The 15,486-nt window shown below is 33.3% G+C and overlaps 2 protein-coding genes across 2 annotated transcripts; one reads left to right on the plus strand and one right to left on the minus strand.

Moving 5' to 3' along the window:
- On the plus strand, positions 1 to 2,473 carry LOC123693565 (transmembrane protein 50A). Its single transcript, XM_045638727.1, has 4 exons — positions 1 to 226; positions 823 to 954; positions 1,231 to 1,366; positions 2,030 to 2,473. Exons 1-4 carry the CDS (start codon positions 131 to 133, stop codon positions 2,137 to 2,139), a joined length of 474 nt encoding a protein of 157 aa, XP_045494683.1. The 5' UTR covers positions 1 to 130; the 3' UTR covers positions 2,140 to 2,473.
- Positions 2,474 to 3,748: 1,275 nt separating this feature from the next.
- Positions 3,749 to 11,956, minus strand: LOC123693566 (nidogen). Its single transcript, XM_045638728.1, has 7 exons — positions 11,753 to 11,956; positions 8,314 to 8,798; positions 6,551 to 8,196; positions 5,288 to 6,286; positions 5,034 to 5,208; positions 4,654 to 4,938; positions 3,749 to 4,541 (listed from the first exon to the last, which is right to left on the minus strand). Exons 1-7 carry the CDS (start codon positions 11,933 to 11,935, stop codon positions 4,313 to 4,315), a joined length of 4,002 nt encoding a protein of 1,333 aa, XP_045494684.1. The 5' UTR covers positions 11,936 to 11,956; the 3' UTR covers positions 3,749 to 4,312.
- Positions 11,957 to 15,486: the final 3,530 nt, after the last annotated feature.

The following is a 15,486-nucleotide window of genomic DNA, read 5'->3' on the forward strand; positions in this document are numbered from 1 at the left end:
ATTGTTCACTTGTCAATTGTCATAAATTCTCGTCAAATTGTCAAGTTTTTATTTACAATACAATTTTCAGATAAGATAATTGAACGTTTTCCTTTATCCTTTTTCACTGCGGCAAAGATTATATTACAAAATGAGCTGTTTTGAAAATATCACATTGCCCAACTGCGTTTGGTTTGAGAGCGGTGAAAAGCGTAACATTCTGGCATCCATATTTTCTGGTGTATTGGTAAGACTTATGATTCATTTTGTTTCAAGCAAAACTTAAGTACGTAGTATTACCGTGATTTGTATAATTTCAATCAAATTAATGGTGTTCATATTTAAAGAGAAAATTCATAAAATATGAATGTATTACAAATTAGATTGTTCGAAAAACTTTCACCAGAAACATTGCTTTAATTTGCATTTAAATATTTTAACAGTAGATCTTACTTGAAATAACAAAAAAAAAATATTTGCTATAAGAGACATAAATAACGTTAAAAGTATAAATAAACAAACATTTATGTCTGAAATTGTTTGTCCCAAGAATAATTTTATTTCCTAAAAATATATACTTACCATAATGTTTTTAAATGCATGTTGAATGTAAATTTAATTGCACAATTCATATAAGAATTTTGATTTGAAGAAATTTTACAGGCATTATATACAAAGCAGATTTGGATTGAAATTCGGAGCCACTTTTATCAGTTAGAAACAAAAACATGACAATCGGCTTTGTTCTAACTTTCTAGTCTTGTTTATATAGATAAGATTTGTATGTCTAACCCCCTACAAGAAATAAATAATAAATACTATCTAATACAATTATTTTTTCAGTTCTTTACAGGATGGTGGTTTATAATTGATGCGGCAAGCGTGTACCCTGGGGACCTTCCCAACGCAGCTCATGTGTGCGGAGTGATGGCGACACTGTCTCTCATTATGGTCAATTCTGTATCTAATGCACAGGTAATTTAAGTAATAGTATTATGGGAATGAGCTATGAGAAACTAGGTGTTATAATTATATGGTTTTTTTTTTAATATTCTACAAGTTCTTAGAAATACAAGACTATCCTATACTTACTAATATTATATATGTGACATGGTGTTTATTTCTTTCATATCACAATAGAGTAATTTAATGATAAGTTCTTGAACTACTGACTTTATGCTAGAGAGTGATATAGGTTGTGTTGTTTATTTAATTGTATTTCTATTTCTTAATTCTATAATATGATTGCAGGTTAGAGGAGAGACATACACAGGAGGGTGCATGGGACCCCGCGGTGCTCGACTGTGGCTTTTCCTAGGATTTGTGGTTGGGTTTGCCTCTCTCATCGCTGCTTGTTGGATACTCTTCGCTAACTATGTTAATGCGGGTGAGTTTTCAGTAAATGTTGTGTTCTGTAGTAATTATTTTATATTCAAAGATTGGAAGAGGAAGTTTTAACTTGCAATTGTAATTTAAGAGTTTATTAATTCAACAATTCTGTAGATAATATTTTAAATTTTCTTAAGCATTTGTCTAATTATGTTACAATATGTCAAGTTACGACAATTAGTTTCATAAGTTACCAATAGATGGCGACACTTTACTTTTGCATCGCACTAGCGAAATGTTTTGTTGAATATGTATAAGAAATTTCATGTCAATTATCTGCCTTGTGTATCTTGTGTATCTTGTGTAACTTGTGTAACTTGTGTAACTTGTGTAACTTGTGTAACTTGTGTAATATTGTGTTGAAGTAAAAATAAAGTAATTTAAAGTGTTGAGTGTTTAAGTGAATCCCGCGAAAACGTCAATTTATACAGCATTCATTCATAAATGCTTTCATTTTGACATGAACAATAAAAACAACATACATCTACGACATCATTGTACTTTTTTATTTAGAATTCAGAAATTTTAGTTTCTTATTTTAAAATGTGATTGTAATAATAAGACTTAGCATATTTGTTGGGAATATGATATTTTCATATTTTCATTTTAATATTATATGATTATTTCTTCCAAATTAATTAATTTTTTCCCACTATTTCAGGCAGCAGCAAGCACACATGGCCCGGTGTGAGCTTATTCCTACAAAACGCATTCATTTTCGCCGGTTCTCTAGTGTTTAAATTCGGACGCACTGAAGATGTCTGGGGATAAATAAAGTTAAATATTTAATTAAATTGAGTAATAGACTAAGATACAGTCTAACCAATGTTATAATCTTTTTGTTTTTCGACATTTTTATCCAATAAAAAGCGCGTTATTATTTCTTATTTTGCTAGAAAAGAAAAAATAGTAGCATTTATAAGTCATATTTCTAGTAAAAGATAAATGAAAACTGAAAATGACCTATCAAATGACAGATGTCATTGTGAAGTAAGATATTGACCAATAGCTGTTTGTTTCCCGCGCCAATTAAAATGTCAAATTTATTTCGCGCCTTTCCAATTATTACACAGGAAAATAATATATTAGTGGTATAACTGTATGACTAATTATTTTGATTGTTAGTTTTTTTTTTTTAAGAAATAGTAGGAGCTAGTTGAGATTTTTGAAGATATAGTTATTTTCGAATATAATTTTAATTTATGATATTAAAACTAACCTTTAGGTTTAATTAACCTTTATTTTCCAACATCTACCTGAAAACTTGTAAAAGTGAATGTGTAAATTAACGTTATATTTTTAAATTTAGTAAACATCGTTATTTCGTCAAAAACTTCGTTATGATAAAGTTAGGTATGTTTATGATTTGTCATAATATCTTTTAGGGCTGATTTTTCAATCCTTGGTTAAAACTTATTCATCGAGTAATATATTAAACTACCATTTCAAAAATGTATTCTAATTGTCCGTATATGACAGTTTACAGGTGACATTTTAAAATGTTCGTGTAATACTTTATTGCACGGATACATTTTATCCAAGGATTGAAAAATCTGCCCTTAGAGTAATTAAATTGTTTTGAGAATTAAAATTACTGTAAACAATTTCTATAAAATTTAACAATCTGAATATTAAATTATAGGCTCATTGGTGGATAGATGATAATAATTATTTGTTTATAATTTATATTGTGTAGCTGATTTTGTATCCTGCAAAATAAAGATCTTATTTAATATATTTCATGTTTTTATAAAACTGTAACATAGTTACAACCCTCTAAAAATTTCAAATCCATTTGTTATTTGTTGCATATTGCTTTAACCTGTTCATTGGTTCATAGTCATAGTTCATACTAGGCTATAGGAAGAACATTATATAGCTGTGTTTGAATCCAGATGACATAACTGTATTTTTGTTATCATGACATTCGCGAGCATAAAAACTATCGTCGAAGAAGTCGCACGGTCATCGAGAGCATTAGTATGAGAAATTGAGAAGCGCCTCTGCCGTGCGTTAAAGGAACTAATTTTTTATACGTCATAATGTACATATTATCATTCTTTGACGACTGTTTATGTGCTCGCGCTTCGGTATTTCAACGGGTTATTTCCTATTGAAAATTATTCTGTAAATCGGTACAAGTTATTTCTAATGTTGTAATTGATCAACCGCAATGCTGCGATTTTTAGACTTTAACGTTTTTTAATCTCACAATTAAGTCGCTATCAACTAATACTTTATAGCGTAAGCTTTAATATATATATTTAGAATTGACTGACTTAATCGTAATTTTTATTTTATTTGTTTGAAGTTTGCACTTCAACGGGGTGATGTGTAAATTAATTAAAAAAGGGTTTTTGGAGCAAATAAAACAAATTGGCATATTTTTATGTAATAATATATTTACACCATACATTGAAAGTTTTTCTAATTATGAAAAATATGCATATTATAAATATTACAATCACTTTGGTATTTGACAATGGCAAATCTAGCTATTTAAGGCCATTTTTATATCTTGTGATGTTTCTTAATAATTGTTTTTCCCTAGAATATATATCTTAAGTACATCTATTAAATAAATTAAGGCATATTTACTAGGTTAGTATTATGTATATGTTTATAGATAAATATATATTAAATACAGCGCCATAACTTACTTAAACTTCTATAACACTCAAGTTATTAATTTACTTTACACCCTAGGAAGTTAATGTAAACATTACCCTTCTAAAAATATTTATTAATAAATTGCATAACTTTGGCAATACCAGCACATACAAATAATATTATTGATAAACTAGGATTGAGCGTGTTTCTATAAAATTTTCTGAACACATTATCAACATAACGAGTTAAAAAAAATGTCATAAACTTGTTTTCTAGCAACATTGTACTCTATTGATTTAAACCATAGACTATCGTTAGTAAAATAACCAGTATTCTAATAGTTTTGACCACTGCTGATTCCCTCCACGCAAGACCTACCGCCTTGACCATTCGGCAAGCAGATCTGGTTGGCTAAACAGTTGCCGTTCCTGTATTGGCACACGTTGCTCAATGCAGGACACTCCTCTGGTGCCACAGACACGCCGTATAATCTTCTAGACGCTGTGGCTATTGGCACCTGATCTTTTATTTCTGTTAATGTGTCTATGGATTCGATTTTCAGTCTGTGGAATTAAAGGTATGTGTTATATTAATGTTTTTATGGATCAAAGATATTTAGTGTGTCTTAAAGAGAAGAATTTTCATAATGCATTATATTATTTTATTCATACTTACGTTTTCCAGTCAGTCCAATAAAACTTGTCACCATTGATAGCTAGACCAAATGGATATGAGCAATTTGCGGCTATAGTATCTCTTTCTAAGTTATCTATGCCCACACATCTAATTGTGAAAAGACCAGCGTCTGCATAACAAAGACGATCTCTGACCCAGTCAATCGCTAAAGAATTAGGAAGCTTCACATCTGACTGGTCGAGGAAAACACCTCGTTGTGTTCCATCCATGTTAGCCCATTCAATTTTGGGACCCGAGCGTTTCCAGTCGGACCAGAAGATTTTGCTGTAAACAGAAGAAAACATAATCAGAAAATATTATATAAGAAATTAGTTACTGCACCCGAAAATGTTCATATAAATCATAAAATACAAGCTTACCCTCTACCAGGATGTACAGCTATGCCTCGAGGATTGAAAATGCCTTCCTTAGAGAATAATACCTTACGGACTTTGGTATCTAAATTGGCAACTTCAATAGTGAGTTTCTTCGAGTCTGTCCAAAATATATTCCTAGCGGACCAGTCAACAGCAATGCCTTCTGGCGATTGGACATCTACACAAATAATTATTTGTTATTTACACAACAACAAGGCAAATAAAACTCAATAATTTCTCTCGTATAATGTACTTACCATTAGACAAGAATGGTTCAAATCCTGATCCATCATACAATGCTCTCTTGATTGTGTTACCGACGACATCACCCCAATATATGTGGCCCGTCAAGCAGTCTACGTCTATTCCCACAGCGATCTGATAAATAGCGCTGTTGAACGGTGTGGCGAAATCTCTCTGTGTAACCTTGAATGGTACCCGATAAACTGAAGCTCCGTCACTTGCAACTAAGAAATTACCAGTTTGTCTAGGATTAAGCTCGCAAATACTGCCATTGCCGTTGTAGCCAGTATTACATTCACACTCATATCCATCACTAGTTTTCAAACATGATGCGTGAATATCGCATAACTGAGGATTGCTGCGGCAATTCATTTCGGGAGTGCAAGTATATCCGTCTCCAATGAATCCTTCTCTACATATGCATTGATATGAATCTTCAACTGGTGTACACATAGCATCCAGACTACAGTCGTCGACAATGTCGCAAGTTCTTCCTTGAGGAACACACTGGGAGATTCCTTCACCTTCATACCCTTCGTCGCAGTGACAGTAACTGACCCCGATTGCATCATCGAAAAGACAAGACGCATGTTCAGCGCACACAGCTCCGTTACACAATTGTTTATCGGGAATGCAGGCGTCACTCTGATCTTTAATGAAGCCTTCGATACATTGGCACACATATTCATTGGTGTTGGGATCTGGTCGACATTCTGCGTTGCGCTCGCAGTCAGAATTATTGTTACAGCTGAAGTTAGGTCGGCATATATAACCGTCACCGTGATATCCAGAATCACAGACACACAAGAGATCGCCCGCTGCGGTCTCAATACAATGAGCTCCAAGACCGCACGAACAGCTTGCTCCTGTTCTTTCTATGCATTCATAGGCATCTCCTACATAGCCTTCTTGACATTGACACTGTCCTTCCTCTTGATCGTTTACCATGTACATTTCATTCAAATACAAACACACTGCATTTGGTGGGCAGTCAGAATCTGACCGGCATCTAACTGAAAACAAACACAATTTGCATAATTACAAGAATACGAGGAGAGCATACAAATAGATTAGATTAGAAAATTTTGCATTTCACACATTGAACGTTATATAACATTCTCTTTCAAATGCCATAAAGTTAACGAACATAACAATAACCAAATGAATAAAAAATTTATGGACATTAATTACTTAAGATTTGAATACTCAAACACTCGAAACTTCCATAATATTCAGAACGAAACAATATTTAGAATACAAATAAGCTAAATACATACTTGATGTGTCATTATCTGGAGTCGTAATAGGGTCCCTAAATGAGTCGATTCGACACAAATCGTTATCTCTATCGTCCTTGTAGCTTGAATATCCAGGAGGACAACTGCAGCCAAAAGCATTGCAATCCGGTAATACGTATGTTTCGTTGTAATCAGCTTCTGAAGGCATGGGTGTTGTTGTTTCGATAGGTACATTGGGCTCTGTAGTTTCACTAACTGTAGCCACAATCAATACATCCCCTGTACATTGTTCCCCGTTGCCGATGTAACCTGGATTACATTGACAATTATAGCTGAAAGTATCTTCAGAGAAGATGCAATGCGCATATGGTGAGCAGTTTGTACAATATGCCTTCCAACATCTTTCTCCGTCACCAGTATAACCAGCATTACATAAACAAAATGGTTCTTCCGCGGGATTCTCAATACACTGAGCGTTTGGATCACATACCCTTGCACTGCAACGTAACTTCAAGCTACATTGAACACCATTACCTTCGAAGCGTTCACGGCATCTGCATTGGAAGCCACCGTCTAGATTAAAACAATCGGCATTAATGTCACAGTTGTGGGTACCAGCGGTGCACTCGTCAATGTCAACACATGCAGTAGTATCATCATATGTATACACACTGGTATATCCTGATTGACAAACACATGAAAATTTGTCATCTTGAGGAATACACGTACTATGGGGACCACAAGTGCTACGACCCTTAATGCATGGATCTTCCTGGCCCATTAACGCTATTTTATTACTTGTTCCATATCTGACGATATTTTCTCTTACTTCATAACCTAAATAGTTTTTCGTTGCTTTAAGAGTTAATGGAATTTTGTCCTCTTCTGAAAATGGTGCAAATTTGCACGTATTAAAGGAAAATGTCTGCGAAACCCTTTGTAAATACTGTTGTCCTGTGAGTTTGTTTATATATGTACGTGTTGATACACTGTGAACTAAACCAGCCTCTACAGTAGTGTACTGCTCTTCAAATTCTGTCACTTCTAGTCTACTTCCTTTTGCAATAGTTGGCACAGTTCCTCGTATATCCGCTTCAAGAGTGATCTGGTCAAACACATCATGTCCCATGTATTCTTGCTCAATGATAACTCTGTCATTTGTTTCGGGGAAATAAATATCTGCGGTATGGTTGAATTGAGCGCCGGTAAGTTGGTATCCGTTTTTAGCTGTACCCGATGGCCTAGCGAATAACCATCCTACGACTCCACCGAATACACTCAAAAGCTGTAGGCTGCTGCCGAGTGAAGAGGGAGCTTGAGATAAAGCAGTGTATGAACGTCCGTCGGCTACAACCACGTAGGCTTGTACATCTACATCGTTCAAATTGACATTATTTAAAACACCCTTGAGTTTACCATGGACTCTAAGAGGTACATCATTCTTGATGCATGATTTCCCGTTGCCATAAAACCCATCGTTACACTGACAACAGATTCCAGCAGGATAATCTATGCAGCGCGCTTGAAGGTGACAAACGCTGGGTCCACTTTGTGCACACGTGTCGGATTCTTCTAAAATTTCTATTTCATTTTCATTGTATTGATCGGGAACTGCGATTGTTTCATTGGGCAGGATGTCGCCGACGCGATAAACATACTTACCAGGCTCTCGGACATTAGACCATCTGGAATAAAAAATGAAATGAAATCATTTGTATATAATTTGAAGTTATTGATAATTCTTTTGATATCGTTCACTATAATTTCATTGATGTTTTCAAGAAAATGTAAGTCGAACTTACGATACAACATTTCTGATCTGATGGCTGCCGGAGCCTCGCAATGTGAACACGCGGCCATCCTCAGCGATGAACCCAGCCTGCGCCTTAGCATCAGGCAAACTGCCCGGAGCGGTTTCCTTCTGAATCCATTGTATTTCTCGTTCAGGGTACAACAGTTCTACAAAGCTCTCTGTTCCATTACTTATTACAGCGATTTGGTAACTGTTCTTTCGATCATCACCTCCCGCGTATGTCACATCAATCCATGTTGCGATGAACACGCTTTTAGGTTCGAAATCGTAATATTCGTTAAAGGAGTTTTGAACACTGTCAGCAGCTTTTCGTATGATGTGTGTATCATTTGATTCCTTGAAGTAAACTGCTCCTGATACTGATGTATCGACATTGGAATAGAAGGCAGCGATAGACGCATAGGGCAGAGGAAACTCGGCGTTCAAGAAGCTTGGGAAGTCTGCTCTAAATGAAATTAGCCCATAGTTGTTGACCTGGAACAGAAGATAAATGTTATTCGTTTTTTTTATGTCTACCAATATTTTTCATTAATTTATATTAACATAACTAACTACTTTTATTAAAACAAACTTCAAATATATGCAGATTGCTTCAAATTATTTATTTTTATTTATAAAATTTCTGTTTGTCCAAAAACTTATTTATATCTATTTATGATACATGGAGAAACAATTTTGATCAAAAACAATATTTATACAATAACAGATTAGGTATGAAACGGTGTGACCCCTTTCCTGATAGTAGGAGGTATATCGACTACTAAAGGTCGGTGCTTGCCGTGAGATAAGAAACTAAAAATTTCTAAAAACTTGTTTTATGCATAATAGAAAACATTCTCCATCATCATCTTCACTACATAGTATAAAAAAGTCTCTACCTATAGTCTGTCTGTCCCTATGTATCCTTATTCCTTAGATCTTTAAAACTACGTACCGGATTTTGATGCGGTTTTATTAATAGTTAGATTGTTTCTCGAAGAAAGTTGTAGTATAATGTGATTAGTTTAAAATTTGTACAAATTAATTTGTAAAACAACGAGTGTGCCGAGGGCGGAAAGCTAGTATAAAATAATCAGGAATGGATTAAAATGCAAAACAGTCAACGACCGACGATGTCCTACCCTCCCACGTGCGCTTCCGTTGCAATTTGCAACTTATCTTTAATGTTCGTTACTTATCACTTGCAAATTTTCGGAATAATCGACTATCATACACATAAAAATGTGATAGAATATATATTTTCAACGAATTCTTAGCTTAGCTAAATTGTATTTGTCATTTAACAAGGATCAAAGCTTTCTTCGTGCTTATCAGAGAGAATATATTTTGCGCAGAATCTTCATTTATGTACCTTTATTCTAAAATATTATAATATGAAACAAAAAGGTAAAAATTGGTTTTCTTATACGTTCAGTTAGAAACAATGTGATTTTGTTTAAAGTTTTAACCATTACAAAAGGTCACTTCAATCATAATAACAAATTAAAAGAGTAGGCATTTGAAACTATGTTTTAATGTTATTACGAAATGAAAACGAATAAGGGCTATTGTTCATTGGGATAACCTTGAACCCCTCTTGTGTCATAAATTATATTGGTAGCTAATTCAGATAAAACAAAAATTGTACTTAAATGTACATAAATTATCTTGATAATTTTCTGTCATTATTTAAAAATTGCAACGAAAGCTTTCATTACATTTTTCTACATCAACATTTTATTATTCCCGATTTTTATGTCGGAAACACATCAATATATTCTTAACTAGCTTCCGCCCGCGACTCCGTCCGCGCGGATGTCGGTCTTTGCGTGGATGGTTTATTTCTCCATTTTGAGTAACTCGGACAATGACATCTTATAAATATCTATTGGACCCAAATACGGCTAGGTTTATAATAATACGCAACGTGTGTTCGCGGTACCTACTACAGAACAACGTCTATGGATAACTGAAAAATTGAGATTAATTTTTTTTCTACGTATTTTTCCAGGATAAAAAGTATCCTATTTTACGCCCAGGATAATAAGGTATAATTATACCAAGTTTCATCGAAATCGAACCGGTAGTTTTCACGTGATGTCTTCACATACAGACAGACAGACAGACAGACAGACAAAAATTTTTTTAATCACATATTCGGGTTTGGTATCGATCCAGTAACTCCCCCTGCTAGATATTTTTTCAATATTTTCAATGTACAGAATTGACCCTTCTACAGATTTATTATATGTATAGATTCTTTTGCATTATCGAAAAACAATAGGTGTCATAGAATTAGGAAGTTATTAACCACTAATGAGGTCTGTTGTTTATTCAATAAAACTCATTGTTACTGCGGCCGTTGATCTAATTGAATTTGTTTATAATAAATTTAAAGTATTTGTGGCACGTGGATTGGGTTGAATTATTTATGAATGTCAGATGTCACTAAAATCCAAATCTATTGGCTACCACTCCGAACTCGGTTCAAGAAACGCTACAATCTTGAATCCACAGCCAAAGAGAACATTATACGAATGAGTTAACTACAATGTTCTTGTCGTAACTACCTATATTTTACGATAAGTATACATATTTATATAATGTTTCTTTTTTCAAATATAGAGATAAATATGACGTGCCTGAGTATTTAAATTAGGTCCCTTTTTATGAAATTTTAGTATGAAATCAAGGAAACTTTTTTTGTCACAAATCGTGTATGTTTCTTCAATGTTTTTTTCTTTTTTTTTTCAAGATATACTTACCTACTTTCAAATTTTATAACATGTGGAATCCTTAGAACTGTTTAAATTACACACAAAATGACTATACAATTTAAATTAAATCATTAATAAAAAATTATCTGAACTTCAAGCTTTAATGAGATAACACGAAAGCTGCTGAGCTTTCAAGTACTCGAGAATCATCAAAATCGGTTCACACAGGTAAAAAGAAAATACCTACTTGAGAACCTCCTCGGTATTAAAAGTAAATTAAACTTTAAGCACATTTACATTAAAATTTTAAAAATAACGACCATCGTATCGAAATAACGAAATTATGACTGATTCTAAGTAGAGTGAACTTTCATTGTCTATGTGTTTAACCACTTATGTAGATAACAATAATTTAGAAGACACATTAATAAATATCCTTCTTTTTTATTTATTAAATTTTTATATATTTAGAATTATAGATATTAGGTACAATTACACGGATAAAATTTAAAAATAACGATCTTTAGGGGATACCATTCCAGATTAATATAATTGTAATAAAATAAATAGAAAACAAATATTATCAAAATTATTTTACCGTTAAATAAAATTGTATATATGGAGAAATTCGTGAAAATCTTTAATATTATCTACACAATACCTAATTTAATCATTAATTCCTGACAATGCAAATTCGACCATCATCCATAATCACTTCACACATGTACTCACAAAGACGCTTTCATAAGTCTCCCCGAAGAACACGATGGGCACATTCAGGGGCACCTCAGTGGATGCAACATCCGCGCCCCGGGGCAGGGTCTCGTCGAGCTCGGGCCCGTAGGGGTAGAACTGGTCGCGCGTGATAGCGCCCGCGCATGTCACCAGCCAAAGGATCGCCGCGACCGTCCACATCGCGAAGCGTCGGAGACTACACTAGCCTTTGTACTAACTAATGGATCGTTGATACGTTATTTGCATATAATTTTTCTATTTGCTTTTGGCGAATGGCGATGTTGGTTTTGGGAGTTTAGGTTCGAGATGCGCAAGCGTTTGTTTATAGGTACATATTATTTAATTTTAATCATATTTTTTATGTTTCATTATAAGAATAGGTAGGTACAGAAAAGAACAATCTTTATATATAAAATTGAATCGCAAAATGTGTTGGTAAGCGCATAACTCGAGAACGGCTGAACCGATTTCGATAATTCTTCTTTTATTATATTTCTTGAAGTGCGAGGATGGATCTTATGTAGAGAAAACGTAAACATGTACCACGGGCGAAGCCGGGGCGGACCGCTAGTATTTTATAAAATGTCAATTTAGACGAAAATATTGTTTATTGTTTATGCATTTTATATTAAATTTTTTATACATATCCGAAAAAATTGCTCAATATAGAGTTTCAGTTCTATTGCTATATTAAGTATATTAGTGATAAATATAAACTGTGGGGCAACAGGAATTAACATTTTACGAGTGTTGCAATGAAAACTGGGTTAACATCCCGTGACAAACACTTCTTAAGAAAGTTTGTTTTATGGTTTTTGAAAAGGGATATGGGATCATAGGAACTTTGCAGAATTGTGTAATATGTAAGTCGACGAAGAGCATGTTATCTTGCCAGGAATTAAAATTTACGATAGAGCAGAGAAGTTAAAAAAAGTCATCATAGAAATGATAACTACAACAATTTTTAAGAGTTACTTAAAATATGGGAATCTAAATCGCAGGGATAAAGAGATATAAAAATATTATAATAAAGTGGATAATGTTTCTAACTTAGTAGGTGTAGCCTCTACAAATCTTGGAATGTGTCGCACATGAAAGTTCTTTCAGTACCTATCCAAAAGAAACACCATACATTTCAACGCGGGCGAAGTCCTAGCGGCTAGTATAAATTGCAATTATTCTTATGGGTAATCTATGCCTATTAGCCTGCCTAATAATGACATATATTTAGGTATTAATATAGGTATATTAATACCTTAATATTATCAAGCTTCAGGGTTTGTTTGCTTACTTGAACGCTTTTATATCAGGAACCAGGGATCCGATTTGACAAATAATACTTCACGGTTAGATAGTCTATTCAATATTCATCGAGAAAGGCTATTATAGGATACACAGAACGGATATCATTATCCTAAGACTAATAGCGGAGCAACGCGGGTAAAACCGCCGGGTACAATTAGTATAATAGATGGAGGTGACTTTTATAACATGCTACAAATAATAAAATCGTTCATCTTAAAACTTTACATGATAACAACATTATTATTACTTGTTTATATTTATAGAAACTTTCTATTTTAGACTTGGTTTGTATCCATCGTGTTATAGGTCAAATAGATTAACATCATTTATAAATGTAGGTACTACAGATTACAATATACCTAACTACTGAATCGATGAAAAATGAATAAAATAAATAAGATGAAATAAATTATTTTATACCAAAATTGACATATAATTTTACCTTATACCAAACTACATAGTTAAAAATATTCTGATACATATTATATTGTGCCTAAGATTTTGCCTTTAAATTGCTTGTTTTTCTTTTTTATTTTTGTTTGTAGTTAATTTGCTTCTTTCAAAGAAACAAATAGTGATTCACAAGAGTTGGCATAGGTCAAGAATACATTGGGAAAATGGCTACAATTAAACAATTTAAAATAATTGCGCAGGAAAAGTCAGTGCTTACGTATTTAAAAGTAAATTTTACATTTCGCCCACGCGCTAAATATTTAAAAGTTTAAAAATATCACAGCATCGAAATACATTAATACCGAAACTCCACAATTGCATTCGTCGCAGACGAATGTTTTATTATACATCAAAAAATTGAATTTATGTGATTTGAAAAGATACATAATATAGATTTCTGATTTAGAGGCGGCGAGGGCGCTGTGGTGAGTAGAGTTTTCGTGAACAGTGAACTGACAAAAGTGAACTAATCCGGCACTATTCAAAACCTAAGGGTGCCGGATTATTAGAATGTTCGCTGGATTATAGTGAAGAAGGCGTAGTTAGGTACTTAATAAATGATTACTTATAATAAACTTCATAGAGTGAATAAACGTGTATTGAATTATCATGTAGAGCGTACAATGTAGGTACATAATTAACTAGTTTTAAAATAATCCTCAATTGAGGTGCACTTTTGTGCAAATTGTAGCCCTTCCATATAAACTTTTTCCCACGATTATTGGACCTGCCGGATAAGTGAGATTATAACTTATAAGTACTGTACCTAACTACTAGCAGTTTAGAGAAAAATCTACCTACTAGAAATGTATCAAAAGTAAATGCGGAATATAGATTTGTACCGAATGCGGCAGTAGGAAAAATCGTAGATAACTTTTGCCCGTTGAATTATCGCAATACAAGATACTTACAAGTTAATGTTTGTGAATGTCAGGGGCACGTTTTTACACCGATAGCGATAACGCGGTTGGTCAACGGCATTTGACCCGCACCTTTTTAACTAAATTCTATTCTTTCTTTTTGTATTTACGCATATTTATAATTGGATTGATAGTCATACGTGAAATAAGTAAATTCATAGGATAGGTATTTTATCAAATTGCAAAGGAATTATCCAGCTTCGAACGGAAAAAAACAAGATAGACCGGATAAACTCTTAAGTGTGACTGAATTTGTATGAATTTTAAATCTGATTTCGTACCTACCTAGTTTTAGTATCAGCAAACCCACAAATTCTGAGTAACCATACCAAATATTGTCGATTGGTTAAAAATAATTTCCGCATTATTGTTACCTACCGAAAAATAAGCGATGCACGTCTTTCGCAAAAAAATTATTAAATTAATTGCAAGCGATTTACAACCTAAACCTTAGAATTAAAATAAATCATATGGAAAGGACCTCTTCAAAAATTCTTGCATAGAAGTTAGAACTTTGTCAAATGTTTACGAATTCCTACACAAACAGAACTAGATATATTGATGATAAGAAAACAATGCAATACGAGCAGTTCTCGCGAACCACATTATCTAATGTACTTGACTGTCCTAATTACATACGCCAGTTAGCATATCTAAATAATTCGTAAATAAACAAATAACTGGACATACCTACTGTTGTCCTAAATCTTGGGTAGCAATTTGTAAAATATTTAATCATTAACAATTTATACTTAACCCCAATTATGTAATGTTGTAAAGATGACAATGTATTTTGTTCGATATTTTATGTAATTTCAAAACTGCAAACAACAATAACTATTGTAAATACAATATTATGTATTTTGTCATTGTTATATTTTCATTAGAACTTTATTTCCGTCGACCTCAACCATAGCTATCTAGAAATGGAGTGGAGGGATTATCCGTGATTAGAAGAACCATATACCTACTTTGTTAAAGCTGTGACTTGTCACTAGGTACATTGTATAAAACAAAGTCGCTTTCTCTGTCCCTATGTCCCTTTGTATGCTT

Source organism: Colias croceus, chromosome 8, assembly GCF_905220415.1.
Source record: "Colias croceus chromosome 8, ilColCroc2.1".
In the NCBI taxonomy this organism is placed as follows: Eukaryota; Metazoa; Arthropoda; class Insecta; order Lepidoptera; family Pieridae; genus Colias; species Colias croceus.